Raw genomic sequence first — 23,381 nt, forward strand, 5'->3', positions numbered from 1 at the left:
CATGCTGAAACACATTTAAAAGTGGTGTACATGCCCCCAGAGAGAGAGAGTGGTCCTGACCCGCTGTTTGAACAGTTTGAGTTTTCTGTTAGTGACCAGCAGGGAAGAGTAGTGGCTGGACTCAACTTTAACATCACAGTGATGCCTGTGGATGATGAAGCACCTAAGGTATTTATCAAGTATCCTAATTATCTGTCGACATGATGCATTAGGAAAGTCTTCCTAATGACTTTCCACTGTACAGCTCTAGAGTAAACAGGAGAGTTGAGGGATTTGAATCTATGACAAAAAGGATGATTATTCAAGTGTGTGCTGGCTTTTGATCGTGGTGCTTCAAATATTCAAACCAGTCAATCAATTATTTCTTTGCTTATTTTATGGGGATACATTCCTTTGCCCCACACAATTGTTGCCTGACTTCTTCCTATGAATTGAGGTCCTTCCAGAAGAAAATAAACATTAAGTTTAATTAATTAAAGCTTAGTCACTTTCATTGCTGCTTTTTCTTGGAGTTTTTACTTCAGGCCCCTATGCTTTAAAACTAATACAGTTATCTAATATGCATTTGTGCTTGGGGCCATTCTCTGATCTCTGTCTCCTTTATCTAACTATGCCCTTTGTGGCAGGACACCACCTTTACCTTAGTGGCCTCAGCATTTCTCCCTTGGGCAGTGGGGGCATGGAATAAATCAGTCTTCACTCTGGCTTTATTTCCCCCTATTTACATGATTGGCCACAGGGTTATCCCAAGGCGTTATCTTAAGCAAAACAACCCCCCACCCCAAAAATAACAAACAAACAAACAACCTCACAATGCAAACAGAAATACTTTCCCCTGCCCCCTCTCCAGGGCGTTACCTTACTATGCTGGCTCCTAGTTGCCAGACCTACCCCAAGCAGCTGTTAATTTTCTTTCCCTATAGAGAGGAGAGACAGCCTTCCACCAGGACAAGCCTTTCCTTCCTGCTGCCAGTGCCTCTGCTGCAGCTTCTCTCATATCTCTCCCCTCCTTTCTCTCACCCGAAGAGGGGTTTTGAAAGGTCACTGGCAGCCCTTAACTGGACTCAGGTGTCTCTGATTATCCTGAGGTAACCTTTTTTCCATTCATAGGTCACAGGGCCTTCACCATTCTAGAGCTGATATATCTGCCCTCCACCAACCGGAGCAGCTGCCATGGATACGAGCCGCATGCACCCCATCAAACTGGCCCAGGTCACCAAGGTGCTGGGCCAGCCGAGCTCGCAGGGCCAGTGCACCCAGGTTCGTGTTGAATTCATGGACGACACCAGTAGATCCATCATCCAGAACGTAAAGAGGCCTGTCCGTGAGGGGGATGTCCTGATGCTGCTGGAATCTGAGCATGAAGCAAGGCGATTATGCTGATCTGCATGCTGCAGCTTGATGGCAAGCCTGATGTGACTACCATTTCTGATTTCCTCTAATGAAGAGGTGACAGTTCATACCTACTCCACTTGACTTAATGAAGAGGAATGTTGTGTTTCAGAGACTAAAATAAAGGATTTTTTTCCAGTTAAAAAAAAAACCAAAACCACTCTCTTATATCTGTGTCAGGACTGACTTTGTCACACCTTTCAGCCATCGATAAGCCCTGAAAACCGCCACAGTGCAAAGAAAAAGGTTCATGTCCATTAGAAAAGCCTCTTTGATAGAGTACTAGGACATAACTTTTAGCAGCTTAAGTTATGACTCAGAGATCTCTGGGCAAATGCATCTAACCCTTCCTTAGTTGCTTTGTCTGTTATTGAAGCAAGGGGGAAAGCTCTCCTCCTCCTAAGGGAAAGTTACTTTTCTTCATAAGCTTCCTTATATCTCAGTGAATAGTCAGTGCTTTTCTGTAGCCCCTGTGCTGTCCCAGTATTTGTTTATAGGGATGTAGAGGCAGCAAACTTTTCTCAGGCAGGCAGATAGAGAAAGCTTTTCATTCTAGTTGGAGTTTGAGGAGAAGAGAGAGAGGCTCTAAACATTTTTACATTATCTATCTATGGTTTTACTCACTGAAGTGGGCAGTATTTTATGAGCAACGTGATGGAAACAAACATGTTGTTAAATTGGTTTTCTTCCTGCTGTTTGATTCACAGCACCAGGTCAGAAATATTATGACTCACCTGCTAGTGCTAACTACCTTTCATCAAGCTATAGTGCTATTGAGTAGACTTGCAAACTTTTTAGTACAAGCTTTTCAGAGGAGGTAACTTATGCCAAGTAGATTTTGGCAGTACTGTTAAGCTCTAAAACAGGGACTCTTGGGACCTGTGAATCCTACTGATGTGAATGTCAAGCCCAAAAGCCTTCCCGAGGAATGAATGATGTTGTTATCTGCGACCACACATTCCTCATTGACCTCGTCTCTCTGACATGCTCTCTTCCAGTCTACTTCCTTGAGAATGGCTTTGTCTCCTTGTCTTTTATTTTGCTGAGTTGCTGTTAGTTTGCTGTGGAGATGGTTGTGAGTTTCTGTGGTACGACACATCCACATGCTGCAGACAGCAGATGCAATTACACACGTGTAGGGAGCTGGGAGTAGAACTTAGGTGATTCAGTTCTAAACATACAGGCCTCCGCCGCTGAGCGTAAGGAGAACTCCTATAGCTGAAACTAGTAGTAAGTCACTTTATCATCTCCATGGATGAGCCACTACAGGGCAACAGCACCCCTACTCGTACACACAAAGCGAATACATCCCGGTGGTTATTGTTGTTTTTGTTTCATTGTTGGACTGTAGGTTTGTGTATGGAGGCTTCTTTGCAGGGCCGGCTCCAGGCACCAGCGCAGGAAGCAGGTGCTTGGGGCGGCCACTGGAAAGGGGCGGCACGTCCGGCTCTTCGGCGGCAATTCGGCGGCGGGTCCCTCGGTCCCTCTCGGAGGGAAGGACCGGCCACTGAATTGCCGCCGAAGAATGAAGTGGCGTGGTAGAGCTGCCTCCGAAGTGCCGCCATTCACGGCTTTATCTTTTTGTTTTAATTATTATTATCTTTTTTTCTTCGCCGCTTGGGGCGGCAAAAAAGCTGGAGCCAGCCCTGCTTCTTTGTGTTTGGAATCCTTGGGTGTTTTGAGCCTGTCTGCCTGCAAAGGAAGAGGAGCCTCTGTTTAGTACTTCTGTGAGGGTTTTAGAACTTATTTGAGGGACTTTGAAAGCACAGGAGGACAATATGTGCTGATCCAGATTCCAAGCAGGGTTGGGCGAGCCACCTAGTTAAATAAGATCACCTGCATATGTGTTCACTTGTCTCTTGTATCAAACTGAGGTGCACTTTTTTGCAGTTAAGAAAAGATTGGTTAAAGACACTTCTGCCCAAACCTCCCTCCTATACAAGGAAATACAAGTAGATCACAATATCCTCCTGCTCAGTTATGGCGCTTACTCTACTGTCTGGTAAATGGCCTATATTTTTTTGCTTAGTTGGTTTTTAATATCTAACTATGCTTCTCCAAGAAAAGTATAGGTCTCATCTGATTACTAAAACAGGTGGTGTTTACCTGACTAAAGCAGAGATGGGCTGTCATGGTTCTATGTGGGTACAACATTGAAAGCTGTTTCCACCCCGTCACAGGACAGCAACAATAACCAGAACCAGTACTACCTTCCCCACATCCATGTGGTGTGATAGCAGCATCTGAAAGTTAACATGGGGCAATGCAGGTGGGTTTCTTTCTGGTGAGATGCGTGGATGAAATCTGGGAGGCAGACTCTGAACCTGCACTGAGAATGGTTGCAGATCAGTAGGAAATCCAATATAGACACTCCTATGCCAAAGTCTGCCTTTGAAATACTTGTTAGTTGCTGACATGTTAAACTCATTATTTTCCTGTGTATATTATTTTGCTATTCCTTATAGTGCCTCAGTGCATTTTGTGAGCTCATCACTGTTTTAGATTTTCACCAATCATCTAACAACAGAGGAAGGTGCCAGTTTCTTCATCTCTGGGGAGAATCTAATGGTGTCAGACTTGGACACCAGGGATGATCTTCGAATCCAGCTGAAGAAACGTCCTCAATATGGGCACATTGAACTGTATGGACTCATTATGCAGGAAGGAGATATGTTTACCCTTGAGGATTTGCAGTCTTACAAAGTCAGGTAATGCATTTGGATTCTACCTTTAAAAAAAAAATGAATCTCTGCATTGCAAATAATGTTTCCGTTTCAAAAGAATTAACAATAGTTCTGTTTCTGCAATAGAAACTTTTTGGGAAAAAATCATTGTCATTAATTTTAGAGTACATTTAGAAAACAGGGCTATCTAAATTGAATACTGTCCAAAAATATACATGACTAGGGGTATTGGGTTCTTCACCTATTAGAGGTGAGGACATAAATGTCTTTTACATCATGTCATGTCATGCAAGACATTTTCACAATTATGCACACATGGGATTTTTTCTTTGTTTATATTCACGAGTGAAGACAATTGTGATTCATGTCATGGACTCATCTCTGTCGCTTACCTCTGAACCACTGAATAATTATCATGATCCAGATCCTCAGCTGGCATAAATCAGTGTAACTTCACTGAATCCAATGGAGTGATGCTGTTTTATGCTGGCTGAGGCTCTAGACCAATATGCTAAGATTAAACAGAAGCATCTCACAGGATCATTTGTAAGTGGTGGGCATTGCTAGACCTTAGTCCTTCCCCCCACCTTCTATTTATAGGTTTCTAATATTCACTACTTAATGAATATCACTTTTCATTATAATTATGTTAAAAGGTACCAGCATGATGATTCAGAAACCCTTGAAGATATAGTCATATTTCCAGCAACAGATGGATTTAACACTGCAGATGGAGTGTTAAGAGTGCAGGTAATAAGAAATTCAGCAATGCACTGTACTGAAATATAATTGGAAAGTATTAATCACATATTGGTTACTTCAGCTCGACTAAGTAGATTTTTAATTTTCATCAATCTTTTTACCAGATTTCCCGGAAAGGTTTCTGCTTAGGCTGAGTTTGACTCCTGGATGAAATGTCTATAAAACAACTCCAGAGTTATTAATGACTAAGGCCCTGATCTTGAAAAGACTTATGCACATGCTTAACTATACACACTAGGAGTAGATCCATTGAAGTTAATAAGACTGCTCACCGTGTGTGTCTAGCTAAGCATGTGCATAAGTCTTTGCAGGATCAGGAGTCTACCTATAGACCAAAACGGGAAAAGACACTTTGGTTTTCTCTCTTCCTAGTAGCTATTTTCTCCTGCTATTGAACCTTCTCAAATCCTGTGTAATAGACACTGCTACCTATTTAAAACCACGGTAGAAATTTACCTTAGCCCTTTTAAAATCTGTCTTTGAACACGTAAATGCAGTTGCACTAGGAGCCCAGTTGGCATTTCAAAGGGAGTCTTGCCTAAGTAAGGAATGCAAGATAGAGTGTTTTGGTGACTGTTAGTTGTTTGCTTTGTTCTCATGCAGATAGATTTCCTTTACTGTAATTCTACAAAACACTACTTCATTTGTGAAGTTAGAAAATAGATAGATTACATGATGTAATCCATATTCCTCCCTTGGGGAATCTATAGAACAGTGAACTTTGTGAGTATTGAGTAGAGCTGAATAGAGCTGTTTGAATTTTTCACAGAAAATTTCAATTTGTTGGCAGAAATTCAAAATCAGAAAAATTGTGGATGAAGAGTGAACTATTTCTGTTTGGAACTGCTGTCACAGAGCCTTATGGGGACTTGTAGATCATGTGCCTCGTGCTCACATTCTCCTTTATAGGCCAGACTCCCTGGTTGGACTACATATCCCACGATGCACCATGGATTCCCCTTTTGGAGAGAAGGCCCACCATGGTGGGGGAGTGCACCATCGGAGATGTAATTTGGCCAGGGAACCCTGCCCACAGAGGAGAATAGGGATAAAAGTCAACCAAACTGCAACTCACATGAGTCACCATGGCAGCACAGCCAAATTAAAATATTTAGGTTTTTGGGCATTCTTCCCCCACACCAGCTCCACCAACGAAAAATCAATTTTTTTCTGTGGAAAGCAGACGCTTTCATGAAAAACTTTGTTCAGTTGAAAACCCCATTTTCTGTTGAATAATGTTGATGGACATTTTTTGAACAGCTGTAGGTCTGAAATATAACGCAAAATGCCATAAGTAATGTTAAAGTTTAATATTTTATCTGAGAAGCTAGATGTCCAGACATAGATGAAGGTGGAGTTAAGGCTGAGAGAATATACCATCAGAGTGAATAAAACTAATGACAACATTGTAGTTTAAAATAAAAAACAAGTGTTGGGAACCCAGGAATTCAGAATTGAGATGAAACGTAAAAGCAACCCAAACATCTTGCCACCTCCCCCCCTAAATTCTCTTCCCGAGTCCCTACCTCATCCTTCAATAAAAGGCTAAAGTGTTGAAGGAAAGGGAGTTAGAAAATAAGGCCTGGTCTACACTAACACCCCAATTCGATCTAAGGTACGCAACTTCAGCTACGTGAATAACGTAGCTGAAGTCGACATACCTTAGTTCGAATTTACCGCGGTTCAGATGCGGTCCACACGCGGCAGGCAGGCTCCCCCGTCGACTCCGCGGTACTCCTCTCGCTGAGGTGGAGTACCGCAGTCGACGGCGAGCACTTCCTGGTTCGACTTATCGCGTCCAGACCAGATGCGATAAATCGAACCCGGAAGTTCGATTGCCAGCCGTCGAACTACCGCGGTAGTGTAGACCTGGCCTTTGTCTTAAAATGGAAGTGTAGGCTCACTCTTAACTATTGCATCTCAACTAATTGCTCCATAACATGAAATAGTCTTTGTAACCTCCTCTGCACTGTGAGTTTGCTATTCAGGATGCTGATAGAAATGAGGTATTTACATAATAGCTCATCAAGATGTTTTTGGTAAAGTTACATTCAACGGAAAATATTAAATTTTTTTATTTGCACTCTAATTGGAACACATTTTGTAGGATTTCATCTAATTGGTTGGGAACAAATCCACCAGCATCACCGATGTCCAAAGTTACTGATAGATCCCAGATCGAGACTCAGATGCTAAACATTTGACCATAACAATTAGAATAAACAGCAGCTGATAACCATTATGGATCAAATAACCTTCCCAGAGTGTGAAGTGTGCTACAGGAATATATCTGAGAGGCAACAGTTTATTACTTGCTTGTTAGATGAGCTCCCCCATATGAGTGACAGAGGAAATAAGGTTGTTGTTAGAATAAAATCTAGGCCAATACTGCTTTTTGGACTTTGAACTATAAATGAAAATATCTCTCCTCTCCCTCCCCTTCTCATTCTTTCAAGATTATACCAGTTAATGATAAGCCCCCAGAGCTACAGTCAGGATTAAAATCAAGACTGGAGTGTCCGGAGGGAGGACACGTTGTTATCACCACAGAATACCTTTATGCAACAGATGCTGATAGTGATGACACAAAATTGACATACATGATTGCTCGTGCTCCAGCGCATGGGGTGATTCAAAAGAGAGGATTCATGGTGGATAAATTCTTCCAGCTGGATATCACTCAGAGATTGATCACTTACATACATACGGGTAATATACAATTTTGATTTTCACAGTTTGCTTGTTCCTTATTAAGCGCTACCTCTCTATTTTTTTATTACTAAATGCCACCACAACTATGGATTATTGTATTATGGTCTGTTTCTATTTTTTTTTTATTATAAGCCTTCTTATCAAGAGGTCTATAACTCTGTGATTAAAACTTGTTTGAGGCTGGAGCCTGTTGTCAAAGAAGATTTGGCTCTTTCCAGCTGGTTAGATTGTATTTTGGTTAGTTTCAGATTCCTCTTTTGGACTCCTATTTTAGGGCCAGATTGTGCTACTGTCATTCACTTTGACTTCAGTGCATGTTTGTGTAGCGACATACCATCACAATAGCTTGACACAGGCATCTCATAGGTGTCAGAAACAAACATTTAATCACCTGCTAATGTGGGTGATTTCATACAGTTTGTTTCTACCCAAAGTATTTGTTGAGCCCTAGACCTGCCCTGTGCTACTTGCACTGAGTTACCTGGGCACTACAGGATGAGTTAAGGGTGGAATAGCTGCCTGAATTGTCCTTGTCTTTGCTGTTTTGAGTCAAACCAATATTTAGAGTGTTAAATTTTCAGTGAAATTCTCTCCTGCACCTTTTCTGATTTTACTTTAAAACTGTGTTTGTATATACTAATGAGTATTAGAAGAAGTCTCCGCCAACCCACTTTCTTGTGCAGTTTCGGTTGCAATAAAGAACATCAAAACACTGTCTTTTAAAATACTTTAATTACAGTAGGAAAAAAATTCTTGTTTCTCACTGTTTTTTTCTTTTCTTTTTCGCTTTTATGTCCATATACATTATCATTCAATTCCTCCTGCACAGCAGCAAGAATGCTACTGTTGTACAGATTTCAAGCACAGCAGATTATTGTTCGTGCCATCAGCCTGGAGAAGAGAACTACTTCAATACATTAATCTTTCTTTCAAGTTCAAAACCACCTGCTTTCCCCTCTCCTCCCCCACCCTGTGACTGTAGCAGCCTTTGCGATGGGAGACTGCTTTCTCTGTTGCTCTGCTCTTTTTCCCAAGAACACCGCTATTCATCCTATGGGCAGATTGGGCACTCGAAATATTGCCAGTTTGCACACTAGCATTCTGTATGCTCATCTTGGTGGGTACTGTTTTGTCAGTAGATGCCTCCTAGTAATTGTTAAATAATATATCTCCACCTTGAGATCAGCTGCAGCAAGTCTTTATGGAAGTAGGGGGCTTTTGTGTTCTCTTGAATTTTCTGACACTGTATTCTATTCTACGGGATTTTTTTTAGCCCTTTTGTTTTCTTAAAGATAAAGCTGTTTTTAAGAATATTGGCCTGTCTGAAATGAAAAGCTGTAACCTGTTAGTTGATAAAGCCCAGCCAGTCTAGAGAAATGAATTCTGCTTATATACTGCTATTATTTTAGTACAGTATGGTATATACAACTTTTTTTTTTAAGGATGGGCAATAAAATTGTTCCCCTTATAATGCTTTCTACATGTGGCACTTATTGCCTGTTGTACTAAACAGAAGATTTTTATTATAAAAAGGGTTTGTGCACTGCACAGGGTTAGATGATCAGATTTCCAGCCTCCCCACAGTGGACTGTGTTGTGTAGGGCAGGTCAAAAATTTTCTGTTGAAACTGATTGTAAATGAAAACTAGGTTTCTGACCAAGTGAAATTTTTATTTAAAAAGTGTGTGTGTGTGTGTGTGTGTGTGTTCTATAGAAAATTTAGATTTTTTTTTTGTCAAAACACTGAACTATTTCAATTTTTGGATACCTTTTTCAGTATTGGAATTTCTGCCAAAAATTCAAACATTTCTGTGGAAAGTTTAGATGAAAAGAATTTTGGAGGGCATCTGTCAAAATCTTGTGAAGGGACACGGTGAGAACACATTTTTTTGACCAGCTCTAGTACCTGTTATATTTTAGACATTCCTGACTCCATTTGTTTTTTGTGTGGCTCTAGACCATGGCTGAGAAACTAGACATCTGAGGTATGTTCCTGGCTTTGTCACAGACTTCCTGTGTGACCTTAGACCTAATTTTTTTAAGTATCTACTAATTTTGGGTGCATCCATTTTTTGGGGGGCAGGCGTTCAACTGGAGACCCTTATGTCCTGACTTTGAGAGATTATGAGCACCCACAACTTCACTTCAGTCAGAACTGTGGGTGCTCAACATCTCTGAAAGTCAGAGAAAAACTAGCTGATGATATTGAAAGCGTATGCCTTAAACTCTTTGACTCATTTCTTCCATTTGTAAAATGGAAATGATAATACAGGACTTCCTTACCTGACAGGCTTGTTGTGATGTTTAGTTCATTAAAGTATGCAAAGAGCTTTGAGCTCCTCACACTGACGACACGATAAAAGGGATAATACTATGCACTATTTTACATGTTATTCTAGTATTAACTTTCCAGTAATATAGCTTACAGGTTTGCTATGTAGGAGAGCATTAAATGGCACTACTTAGGGGTTTGTTGGGCTGGTCTTTTAAATTCAATGGCTGTTATGAGACTGAATTTTATTTGACAGCCAAATCTAAAACATTTCCAAATACACACAAGTTCCTTTGTTTTTTGCTCCAAAGTCTTCGGCCTTTGAAGATACTTGATTGATTTATTGTTTTTCAAGGAAAGATCAGATGATCTTTTCTACTCTTCTTGTATGCTCTCCTGTGAGTGTGATTTCAGTATCTCTATTCTCTGTTTCTTTCTAGGAGGTGAAATAGGACATAGCCTTTGTGACGACAACTTGACCCTCATTGTCTCAGATGGAGAGGCTGGTACAGTGGATAGTTGCTGTTTTAATAAAGCTCTCCCTCCACCATTACCTCTTCACACCAGTCTCCCAATCTGTGATCTGAACATCACAGCCCTCCCCATCAACAACCAACGTCCCACCATTCATCTGGGTATGTTTACTAACCGTTTCACATTTCAATGTATTCAATCTGAACTACCGTACTGTAATTTTTTCCAGATTATAATTCAGAAGGTAGATTTCTCGCCCTACTCTGGTTTGGAGTTACTGTGATGACACCAGAATACATACCCAAAGCTTGGAAGTGCTGTGCTGTACTCCAGGTTGTATAGTTTTTCATGACACAGGATGGAGAGCTGTGCTGTCATAAACCTCATTGCACAGGACCCAATAGACATGGAATGCTTCTGTTCAGAGATCAGTCATGCTACCAAAACCATTTGACTAATTGGTAAACTGAGCTATCTGCTGCTTTGCAGACAATGTAGTATTTGCTTTTTGGTTTGCCTCCACGCATTGCTCGAACATTTGGATTCTTCACAATTAGGGTTTGAAGTATAGACAGCATCTAATCCAATTTATCCCATTCACTTTGCCAGTTGAAATAACACTGACAGTTTAGAGAAAATACTTAATTTGGCTAAGTCCTTCTAGTTTACTTCTCAAAATATTAAACATTCTAAAGGCAACAAAAAACCCTACACACAACAGGCATTAGGTGTCTATAACATTCATCTGCTTTTTCAAGTTAATTACACTAGGCCAGATACTGCTGTCTTTAGACAAAACTTTTGCTGAAGGCAATGGGAGTTTGCCTGAGTAAGGTCTGCAGGATCAGGCCCAATTTTATTCTTTGCCCTACTGTTTAACAGTAGCATTTCAGCTCCTAAGCGAAATACAGAACACTGAGGGCTGAATTGTGGACAATATTGTAGCTTGTGGCCTCTTCTCTTTCCACTGCTCAGGTGATGTAAAAGGGCTGGATTCTGGCTGTCGCTGGGCAGTGGAGAATTCCTATTTGTGGAGAGGAACACTCTGCTGGTGTAAAGCTGCTGACGCTGGCTCCTGTACCAATCACTACCCCAGTGAGGCAGGAGGGTGGTGCTCTGTCATGCTAGCTGAGTAATTTAGAGCCACTTCAAGGCTGCTCTAACAGATGCCAGGGCCAGGTGCACAGAAGTAGGACTCCAACCCACTATTCTGAGCAGAGTTTGGATTTAGGGCAGAATTGTGCCCTGTAGCTTTAAGCCACTGTGCAGTAGTAGAGAAAGTAGAGGTGGTAATTTGCAGTCACTGTCCCAGGGGCAGGCCCTAGACCTGCAGCAGGCCCTGGAGAAGAGCATACAGTGGCAACTGCTTCTAAAACTTTTTAGTAGCTTGCAGCATGTGCTTGTCCTGTCTGTCCACGCTCCCAGTGGATTTCTAGCACGGCTGTCAGCATTACGATATCAGGGTCCTTCTACACAAAGGGAGCTCAGTGATAGATACTGTGCGTATCCTCTGCATGGTCACACAAAATGGGAGAAGACTCACTCTTCCCCTCACCTTGTACATCTGAACAGGCTAGGTACAGTCTAGTCCTAAGTGACTGCTCCATTTGGAAAACATGAGTGAAGAGACTAGAGTAGGACAGGTTAGAAGTCAGAAAGCCTGAATGAGAATAGATGTAGAGATGGATTCAAAAATCCACATCTGGTTTTGAAACTTTGCAAGGCTTTTGAGACCCTGTGCTCTTTGAGTGAGGGCCATCTGTAGAATAGAGTTCATCAGAAATTACCCATGTCAATTCTGACTCCTGTATAATCCCATTCCCACTGACAGAAAGCACACATAAAAAGATCCTTCTGCAGTGGATCCTTTAAAACCACCAAATCAGAGCAGGTGATTAACTACTATGCTTTCATAGCCTAGATCTCTGGTAATGATTACTGACAATCTCCAGTTATAACAAGGGTGATATACGTTTAGTGCTGCAATGTTATGCTGTGCAATGGTGGTTATTCTGCTCGCTTTCCAAGGAAATCATTTTCCCGTCTCACTTTTTTTTGTTTTCAAATGAGTGCTTAAAGATGTTCCTTTCAAAGATGTGTGCTGGCAAGTCACAATACCGCTGAGGATGGAAGGTCCGTAGCTCCAGTAGGAGGAAGAAACTTGGAAAAATGGAGTTGGTGCGGAAGAGTGAACAAGGTCACTGGTGACAGTGCTCCGCTCCATCTGTGCAGGCACACTTTTAGCAGAAGTATTTCAGCAACATGATATTTTGGAACTCCCTTGAATTCGTCACATTATTTTAATTCCTTTTTTTTTTAATTATTATTCATTGCTTTGGTTGCATTTGGTAATGAAACCCAGGCACCCCTTTGCTCAGTAATTCAACTTGGCTGACCCATTTAATGGAGAAATTAAATGCTAGTCTCACTGTTAACCTGGGAATCAGTTAATGTAGGAATCATGCTCCTCTCATGGGAGAAAGGAGCATAGTCTAGTGAGGAGAGCTGGAGAAGTCAGTGGTGCTCAGCATGTCTGAAAATCAGGCCCTACGTGCCTTTAACTGAAATAAGGAAAAAACCAAAATTAGTGGACACATCTGAAAATGTTGACCTTAAAATCTCTGTGGTTCTGTTTCTCTTTTTGTAAAATAGGTATAAAAATTATTTAACTTACAGAGGTTTAAGAGCTCACGTGCTTAACTTTAAGTATGTGAGCAGATCCCAAAAGGACTTCTAGTTAAACGTGCTTAAATGCACTTCTGGAGCAGGGTCTAATTGATTTCTGTTTACAGAAGGCTTTGAGAACTTTGGATGAAGGACATGATAAAAGTGTAAATTAGAGTTGGTTAGAATTTTTTCATCAGTGTTTTGGTTTTGGTTCTTTTGTTTGAATGGGGGCCGGGGATCAAGCCACAATGTTACCATTTTTTTCCAGGTCTAGTACAAACTAGATAATGATACTAAATATAAAACTAACCTCAGTGCAGCAACAAGGTTGAGATAGCCAGCAAACAAAGATCAGGAAATTCAGAAAGTTTAAGATTTCTATTGCAACATTAAGTTGTCCCATTGAATTGCATATTATAATACACAGGTAATTGAAATTACTCCTTCTGGAAAAATCCTACAAAATTTAAGATTATCATTTTTTAAAATTAAATTCTATGGATTTCTTTTTTTTAAAGAGATAATTTTTATAGGGTCCTATTGATTTTCCTGTGTTACACCACCTTACCTGAGATCAAAATTTGGACCACTGAACTTTTCTTCATATGACTGTTTTTTTCCCCATTCCCCTGTTAATGACAGCTATAAAACCAGCCAATTTAAAAGTTTCTAGCTTTGGCTTATTTTGAGTTATGCAAGCACAAATTTAAGGGGAAAATTATTTTTCATGTTCATGGAGCTCAAAAATACCTGAAATGATACTAATCAAACTTTCCAAAAGGAGTTTTTACCTTTTGGACCACCATCAAATATGGGAAAAGTTCAGCTATGAAAAAGATTGTCTAAGCTTCTGTCTCCTGATTCTCCATTGCATTCCTTCAGTTGTCTGCCAATGTAACTCTGCTGAAATCAATGGAGTTTTATTCTGATGCAAACATTTGAGAATCAGGCCCATGGTATTTATGAGTTGTTGGCTTTCAGTTCTTGAGAAGGGGCAGGGACTTCTCTATGATGATGGCATGTTGAAAAGGATGTCAGTTAAATCTGTGAATAGGCACTGCTGGATGCCAGCACAATGGGGAAGATTTGCTTTGATGTTTGCTTCTTTACATTGGTGTTTCTCCCAATCTCCCCCACATATACAGATGCACATCACCCTTTACCATCCCCTTTGAAAATTCTTGCTGAGTTCTTCTTCAACTATTCTACAGGGCACAAGTCCTTAAGGCCTGAGAAGTGCTGAGTACCGTCAGTCCTCTGTGGCTTCATTGGGACTTCTGGTTACTCATTCAGTTTCAAAAACACTAGTTTGCATCCGTTCCCGTGCTCCCTTTTCCCTTTCTGCAACCTCCCACTTGCTTTCAGCTCCATCCTGCCCCCTCGCTAACTTCCAAAATCCCATCTCTGGCTGTGTCATCATGTGCAGCTCCGCTTCTGTGCTGGGCTTCAGCTCTGTTCAATTTTTTTGTGCTCTGTTGCTTCCCTTCTGAGGGGTGCACTGTGGTCCTACTCTGACTGTGGACCTGTATGTGGTGATGCGATCTGAGATGAGAAAGCAGCACTCCTGTAGGATCTTCCAAAAGGGCAGAGTCTTAGTAGTGGGGAATTAGAGGCACGCTGGATACTACAGTGATAGGCACGCTACAAATGCCTAGATAGATTGGCTGGAGAAAGGTGGTTCAGAGGGGCCAAGTGGGGAGTCAGTGTCAATATTATGGGACTGAGGTCTGAATTAACTGGCACACTGAACTGTGAACATTGCTACAAGTTTGTGGTTTCAAACTCTGCCAGCACTGTCAGAAGACCATTTAACCTCTGGCATCAACTAGAAATGGGCAAAGATACAAGCCAGTGCAGTAGTGCTGATTAATGCATCCTGGGGGGATTTAGTGAGGCACTTGGCACTACACACCTAAGAAGTGCATTAGCTGGCATGAAGGCTCCACTTGGCGTGTCCAGTCATAAATATAAACCATGTTTCTTAAAAAAGTCAGGTCTTGCCCATATATCATAGAATCATAGAAATGTAAGGCTGGAAGGGACCTTGAAAATCATCAAGTCCAGCCCCCTGTGTGCTGAGGCAGGACCAAGAAAACTAGACCGTCTCTGACAGATGTTTGTCTAACCTGTTCTTTAACAACTTCCAGTGATGGGGATTCCACAACCTCCCTTGGGAGCCTAGTCCAGAGCTTAACTACCTTTATAGTTAGAAAAGTTTTCCTAATATCAAACCTAAATCTTCCTTGCTGCAGATTGAGCCCATTACTGCTTGAATGTTCTACCTTCAGTGGACATGGAGAACAATTGATCACTGTCCTCTTTATAACAGCCCTAAACATATTTGAAGACTGTTATCAGGTCTCCCTTCAGTTTTCTTTTCTCAAGACTAAACTTGCTCAGTTTTTTAAATCTTTCCTCATAGGTCAGGTTTTCTAAACCTTTTACCATTTTTGTTGCTCTCCTCTGTACTCAGTCCAATTTGTCCACCTCTTTCCTAAAGTGTGGCGCCCAGAATAGGAAACAATGCTCCATTTGAGTGCTTATGAATGTATATATGTCATAACTGGAATATGTTTTATGCTACATATGCATTGTAACATATCTCTGTAAAGGTTATGATCTACTGAATCTATTCATCCTATTTGTATGCATGTATCATTTTTGTATTCAAAGTTATGAATATTGGCTGTGTACTTGCTTGATTTTTAAGTAGCCTTAGTAAAGCATTTGGTCGGCTCCTTGAGAAAGGAATGTGCAAATTAAGTGCCCAGTCAAGAAACACTTAACGAACAATGGATCTTGGAAGGCTCCAATCCACATAAGGAGTCTTCCTGGAGACATTCAAGATAGCATGTGGGCAATGGCTGCTGCCTGTAAAAACTGAGTCATGCATGGACATGTGACTTGCCCATGTGACTCCAAAACTCCATCTTGGAGCTGGACTTTGCATAGGAGAGAGGAGGGGGTCTCCACCCACAAGAGAAAATCTATTTAAGCCTGTGGGGACCCCTCCATTTTGTCATCAGCTGGCTCCTCCCCCAAGGATACCCGAGAGAAACTGGAACAATGGACAGTAACTACAGGGGGTGTGAGTGATTGCTGGACCCAGACTAGCAGGAGACTAGTCTGTAAAAGGAAGCTTACTGGAACACCTCTGAGGGTGAGACTTTATCTGTATTCAGTTTTCTTACTGTATTAGGCTTAGACTTGCATGTTTTATTTTATTTTACTTGGTAATTCACTTTGTTCTGTCTGTTACTACTTGGAACCACTTAAATCCCATTTTCTGTATTTAATAAAATCACTTTTTACTTGTTAATTAACCCAGAGTATGTATTAATACCTGGGGGCGGGGAACAGCTGTGCATCTCTCTCTATCGGTTTTATAGAGGACAGATAATTTGAGGGTAAAATGGATTTATTTGGGGTTTGGACCCCATTGGGAGTTGGGCATCTGAGTGCTAAAGACAGGAACACTTCTTAAGCTGCTTTCAATTAAGCCTACAGGTATTAGGGGACATGGTTCAGACCTGGGTCTGGGTTTGCAGCAGGCTAGCGGGTCTGGCTCAAACCAGGCAGGGCACGGAAGTCCCAAGCTGCCAGGGCAGGAAAGCAGGGGCAGAAGTAGTCTTGGCACATCAGTTGGCAGTTCCCAAGGTGGTTTCTGTGATCCAACCTGTCACAGTAATATCCTGGTCTTCCTGGGAGCTGATCCCTTATTGGAGACCATAAGAGTTCTCTGCAAGTAGGAAGAGCAGAATACCAAAGCCGATATCCACTATGTGGTTCAAATTCTGCCCTAAACCTTTCCACTAACTAGAGATGGGCCTGAGCTGTAAAGTTCTGATCCAGACTTTCACAAAGTTCAAAGTGTATGAATCTTGAATATTTGTCTGGTCCATTACAGAATAGGTGTCACCTGTGAAATTTGTAGGAGGACCCATATTATCCCAAATATTGCAGATGTTCAGATCTCAGACTTTGGTCCATCTCTACAATTAACACATTAAATTGTTGTCAGGATCTTCCCCCCCTTGGCCCAAAATCATTACTCAAATTAGATTAGGGCAGTAATTGGTTTTATTACTTACTCCCTGGCTCTATAGACCATAGAGGTCCTTGGCTGCTCTCACAATTTCCCCCCACTTCTTTCTGTCAAGGGCATATTTTTCCCATTGATGGTAATTCACATTAAGCAGGAAAATAATGAACAAAGGCACAGTAATTACTAACTTCACTGCATATGTTCATTATAATTTGTATTGCAATAGTGCCTAGAAGCCCTATGTTTTTTCTAGGCACTGTACAAACACATGGCAAAAAAAAAAAAAAAAAGGTTCCTCCCTCAAATAGCTTGTTGTTTAAATAAATGGGGTATGTAGGTGAGATTTGCTCCAGAGTTGCAGTTGGTGGTCTCTCAATTTTAATTTGTATCTTGCGCTTTTAAAGTTAATGTCAACATTTTTGGGAGGAATTGCGAAGAACAGGCGTATCAAGTTGGGCGTGCACCTGTTTTGCATTCAGAACCTGTTTTGCATGTAGAACCCTATGTTTGCACACTGACTCTGGGCATGTGGCTGCAAAATGAGCATATGCTCACTTTTGTGGATGCAATCCTGGAGGCTGGCTTGTGGCTAAGTTGACTAGTTGGCCCAACATGCTCTTCCACATGTCAGCTGTGCTGTCATGTATTACCCGTTATAAAGCAAATTAAATAAAGCCAGATGCCCTATGGTATATAGTACTTGTACTTTATTTGGTAACTTGGATTATTGTATGTTGCAATGTTTATAAGAGTGTGATAGCCTGTTCTTTATGGTTTGTTATGGCAACTGAGTTTATAGAACTATTTTTCAGGGGAAGAAGAAACGGACTGTTGCCGATATTGATTGATTTAAAGCTAATACTTGCAAGAACACAGCGATGAGCCATAACTAATGTTGATTTGTACTTTTCTTTCCATACCCTGGAAGGAATTAGCATGAGCTGCACCCTTGTTTTCAGCAACAATAAGCAGAGACGTTTGAAACTAGAAACGAGAACACAAACGGCCATACAGGTTCAGACTCTGATCCATTTAGTCTAGTATCTTGTTTCTGACAGTGGCCAGCACCAGATGCTGCATTTGGCATATGTTGGATAAACTGTCCCCCATTTTAGGTCTCATCCTGGTCTCTAAAACAGTCAGATTGGCTTAAACCCTGAGGCCTTCATTCTAAAATTGTTGTTAGTGTTAACTATTATAATCCCGGATATTCTTGTTATCGATATAAATGTCCAGTTCCTTTCTGAATCTTGATAAACTATTAGCCACAATGTTTACATCACACCATTTAGTGATTCCGTAGAGGGCACTCTTATCAGCGTGAATGTTGAATGAATGCTGACACGGTGTTAAGGGAATCTGTATTACTGGAGGTGCCATCTTTTAGATGAGACCTCAGGCAAGCTCCTAACCTTTGGTGGTCATGCAAAATCTCTTGCTTGTCTTCACAAAAATGGAAATGTTAACCCCAGTGATGTAGCCATATTCCAATCTGGGCTATTGCATTCCGCCTCACTAGAGCCCACCGCTAGTTTCACCTTGATCTTTAGTACAGCTGAGTGGAAAACATTTTAGTGATCAAAGTTTTTCCACATTCATATGGAAAAAAGATTGTTGGGCCCAGTTTGCAGAAGTGCAAGTTCCCAATATTTCCATTTGGAAACAACAAAATGTTCTTGCAGTGGGACATGTTTCAGTCTTACTGAAATGAAATAAACTCTGCTGAGGGGGCAGGTGGGCGAGGCGGCAGGTTTCCTTTCAAAGCTTCATCAAAACTGATGTGTTCCCGCGGAATGTTTTACTTTCAATGAATCAGCATTTTCCAGCAGAAACTGCCCAGCTTGAATATGATGTGATCTAATGAGTAATCCTACAGTTTGAATAGCAAATTGCACATTATGCATAATTGAATGAGTACTATTCTTACAAATAGCTCAATCTATAGGCTGAACTTAGTTAAGATCCATACATTTACCAAATTGCCTAGTATTGCCTGGGTTTTGTTTGTTTTTAAATTGCATTCCAAATGCAGTAGCATGTGGCTATTAGAAAGGGTGGATGTTGGGATGGGGGCGGGGGAATCAATATTTCTATTTTGAGGAGAAGGAATTTGGAATGTGTCATTGGAGTCAGCCACAAAGGAAAAAAGAGGGAAGACAGAGGGAGAAGGGTAAGTTCAGAGGTGAATTTTAGGGCATCTAAGCTAGTGTGACTTATAACTTCTTCCAGTTCCGTCTGTTAATAAGTTTACACCTACATCGGTCTGCATTCTCACAAATTAATTTCTGAATGTAGCTCTGAGAGTTGTTATGGTGGCACACACAGGGACAGAAACTGTGTCTGAAACTGGACCAGTAAAAGAAGGAGGTAGATATTAGCTAATAAACATTAAAAGAGAGTGGGGAATTTTTAAAAAAAATGCCTTAAAAATGTAATAAAGCTGGATTGTTAAATCTTAGGGTTTTTTGAGTAGCATTGTTGCAGAATATGACTTTATAATCCACTGTCTCTAGTGAATGACAAGACCACTGTAAATGCTCAACATTCAAATAGAAAATTGTTTCTTGAGGCTTCCATGGCACAAAATAAAAGCTCCGTAAATCTGGGCCTCCATATGTGGTTCTCAGCTGGTGTAAGTCCCTGAATGAATTACATGCGAACAGAGAAATTAATGCTACACACATGGTGGCCAAACTTGAAAGCAAAAATTGCAGCTGAGAATATTCTGCAGTGGATTATGAAATATTTGAAGATAAATGGAAGCTGGAATCCTTGTTGATATTATGCATCATTGATGCATTTCAAGGGATACATAACCATAATATTGAGATCACATGGGGAGAGGGTAAGGAATCATTTTTTTAATTGAACAATGCACTGTAATCACAGAGTAAGTTAAAAGGGAAAAAGTACAAAAATGAAGCCCCATCATAAGTTTGGACATAAAATAGAAGAATGGACCATTTTGTTTCCCTTTTTAAATCCTGCAATGTACTATATTACTATATATGTGTATTATAAAATATAAACTTTGGAGTCTGATCATTTAGAAGAATCCTTTTTGAAAGAAATAAACTTGTATCATTTTGATGATCAATTACCCAGAAGTATTTGCACTTTGAAAAAATTGCAATTTCCCCTCTGAGTGGAGGGAAAGGGAGACTGAGAAATCTGCATGTTACTACTAATTCTAAATGAGACTGTAGCAGGGCAGTTACCCTGCTCCTAGAAAAAAGGGCTGGGCTGATTGGGGAAGCAGCCACAGCTGGGGCCACACCCCAATCAGGCCATACCTGGCCCTGTTATAAGGGCTCAGGGAGGAGCTAGGACTGGCTCTCTCCAGCCTTGGAGGGAGAAAGACCCGGCTTCCTGGGAGCTTAGGGAACAGAGCAGAGATGGGCTGGGGGAAGGCAAGAGGAGCTGGGGAGCTCCAGCCTGGTAAATCCCCAGGCTGCGGGCCTTGCTAAATGGCCAAAACAGGTACTGGGGTTGCACAGGCTGCAGCCTGGGGTTAGGCAGAGGCAGCTGGTCTGACCCCCCCCCCTTGCCAGTGATGAGTGGCCTTTTACAGACTGCAGTTTGCCCCAGTGAGCGGGCGCTAGATGATGACTGGCAGTAGCCACTGAGGCAAGGTGGGGATAGAGGGTTGGGGGTTCCCCTGGGAGAGGAGTCCCAGACTGTAGGTTACTGCTGGGGACAGAACCCAGTGGAAAAGGGGCACCGGGGTCCCGGAGGGACACAGGGGCCCTAAGGCAGGTGCCTGCAGAGGGCGCTCCGCGCTGGACAAGAGCTAATTCCCAGGATAACCCCCCAGCAGGAGGCACCGTGCTTGTGAGTCTCGCTTCACTACAGAGGCCCATGTCTTTCATGTGCTATGAAGCTATGCAAAGCAGTACAAATATTGCCCTTTTTCAACCTGAGCAGCTAGTCACATTTCAAGGCCCTGGGGATGTGCCAGTAGGAAGCAGAAATTGATGGAGTATGGCATTTTCTTTGACACAATCTTGTTTATTTATAAGAAAAGTGCAAAGTCCTGCTTCTCCAAACGCAGGAGGAACCAAAACTAAAACCAGCAGTTTTTAGCTTACAGCTCCAAACCTCTTTAGCCAACAGACCCAAAAATTCTCTCTCTAACTTTTTCCACACTGTGCTCAGAGACTGCTTGCTTTTTGCCTCTCTCTCTCTCTCTATCCTTGCCTGTTCTCAGTTTGTGTGATTTCTCTTCCCTCTTGCACAGCCCTCCCCCACACCAAGTCACAAGCACAGTGGAACCTTCTGCCCACAAAGTTTTTGTTTCTGGACAGACTCCATGAGGCGTTCTTTTGGGCATGGCCCCTTAACCGTACCCTGTCTTAAATGATTCACAAATCAGTTTGAATGAGGTTTTAGCTCAACCCATAGCAAGGTTTCATCCAGCTCAGAACAATGATAAATAAAACAAATGAAACCCTCTTAATTCATTCATGAGCATCAGTGTTTCAAGTAGGCAGTGCTGTTAAAACGAAGGGCTGCTCTACCTTGAAAGCTTACACTGGCATAGCCACATCTCTCAGGGGTGTGAAAAATCCACACCCTTGAGCTATGCCAGCCTAACCCCTGGGGGTCAATGGAAGAATTCTTCTGTCAACTTCGCTACAGCCTCTCAGGGAGGTGGACTAACTACCACCATCGGAGAACCCCTCCTGCTGCTGTAGTGACTATACTGAAGCACTACGGTGGTGCAGCTGTTGCTGTAGCACTTCGGTGTAGACATACCGGTAGCCTACATGTTCTGGAAGAGATGGAACTAGGGAAGGGACTGCTACTTGAACAATGTCCTTTACTTGAATTACATATTTGTCCGCACTGTATTTTCTAATGCCCAGGAGTCTGTTGATTCAACACTTTACATACTAGAGAACTATCAAATGTACCTGATAGAAAGGATACCAACTGATACACACTTTGACCCCTATACAAGCTATGTCCTTTGGAAATACCAACATTCCAATAGCACCTTCTGAAGAATGCTGAAATGTTTTACTGTGGTAGAAGGCAACAGTGAAAGGGGCAATGACCATGTGTTATCACTGTGTATTTTGTGTCATCCCAAAGCACAATTATTGGACCTTGTAAATTGTTAGATATAATATTATGTACATTAATGCAAGGACAACTGTGTGGAATAGTGGGCAGAGTTCAGTGGTAGAATATAAGAATGGCCCTACTGGGTCAGACCAAGGGTCCCTCTAGCCCAGTATCCTGTCTTCTGACAGTGGCCAGTGCCAGGTGCCCCAGAGGAAATGAACAGAACAGGTAATCATCAAGTGATCCATCCCCTGTTGCTCATTCCTAGCTTCTGGCAAGCAGAGGCTAGGGACACCATTCTTGTAGGAGGCATGAATTGTTGAAGAGCTGCAAGCAAATTGTGATTTCCTCAAATTTGCTCATTATTTCAATTAATTTTGCCAGTTTTTGTCAAGTTTTTTTCTTCTAAATCTATAGATTGTTCAGGAACAATTGCAAATATTCACTGTTTGATAGATGTAGTTTAAACTGTGTTTGCTAGCTGCGACTGGTCACCTAAGAGAGTTTTAATTTTCTTCCCTATATGGAAAGAGGTATGTTTTGTACTCAGGAATAGGGTTTGACAAAGGCACTGGGGCTTTGAATGGAACAGTGTAGGCAATAGTAACAGATGTAGAACTTGTAAGCTTTTGGGGCAGGGGACTGTCTTATTGTTCTGTATTTGTACAGCACTTAACACAGTGGTATATTGGTCCATAAACAGGGTCGCGGGGGGGGGAGGCACTTTGCCTTGCGCCCCCGCATTTGAGGGGCTCCCAAAATGATGGAAGGGCTGCCAGGCCAAATTTCAGTGAGAGGCATTTCAACCTGGCACACACAGGCACAGTGCCACTCAGGTTTGGCTCTGCCATCAATAACATGTTCAATTGTTTGTGATCAATCCATAGACTTAAAAATCCCAGCATTTTACCTGTGGGAACCATTAATTTTATTTTCTTAATCTCACTGGAAACCAGCTGTAAACTATAATGAATAAACAACTGCACCTCAGTCAGGTACTAAGCATGCTCCATCCTAACCCCTGGTGGCATGAAGGTGCTGCAAGGAAGGCAAGAAACTCTCTGTTCCTTTGCCAATTAGCCCACGAGAGAAAAAATTCCTTCCTGACCCCATAAACAGGCGATTGACTGGAACCACAGCATTTGTTAGGCTGTATTCCCATTCCTAGTTTGTGTGGGTAGAGTGGGCTGCTGGAATGGAACTGAAAGAGGCTCCCCAGGGCCCTTGCATGGGGCTAAATCTTGGGAGCTGGGAAATGCTGGCCAATCAGCACCCCTCTGCCCTAGCTGGCCAATGGGTGCCAGAGA

At 41.8% G+C, this 23,381-nt stretch overlaps 2 protein-coding genes across 2 annotated transcripts in view; both read left to right on the forward strand.

Annotated features, from left to right (window-relative positions):
- The window catches only part of LOC112115971 (FRAS1-related extracellular matrix protein 1-like), a 92,609-nt gene that overhangs the window by 16,343 nt on the left and 52,885 nt on the right, over positions 1–23,381 (forward strand). Inside the window, 5 exon segments of the mRNA XM_029912329.1 lie at positions 1–168; positions 3,895–4,100; positions 4,733–4,826; positions 7,295–7,547; positions 10,262–10,456. Coding sequence (XP_029768189.1) covers positions 1–168; positions 3,895–4,100; positions 4,733–4,826; positions 7,295–7,547; positions 10,262–10,456 — 916 coding nt within the window.
- LOC112115960 (40S ribosomal protein S28-like) lies at positions 1,174–1,398 on the forward strand. Its single transcript, XM_024213205.3, has one exon. The coding sequence runs from the start codon at positions 1,174–1,176 to the stop codon at positions 1,381–1,383; it is 210 nt and encodes a 69-aa protein (XP_024068973.1). The 3' UTR covers positions 1,384–1,398.

The sequence above is a fragment of the Terrapene carolina genome, unplaced genomic scaffold (genome assembly GCF_002925995.2).
Source record: "Terrapene carolina triunguis isolate 2854851 unplaced genomic scaffold, T_m_triunguis-2.0 Scaffold210, whole genome shotgun sequence".
NCBI lineage: Eukaryota > Metazoa > Chordata > Testudines > Emydidae > Terrapene > Terrapene triunguis.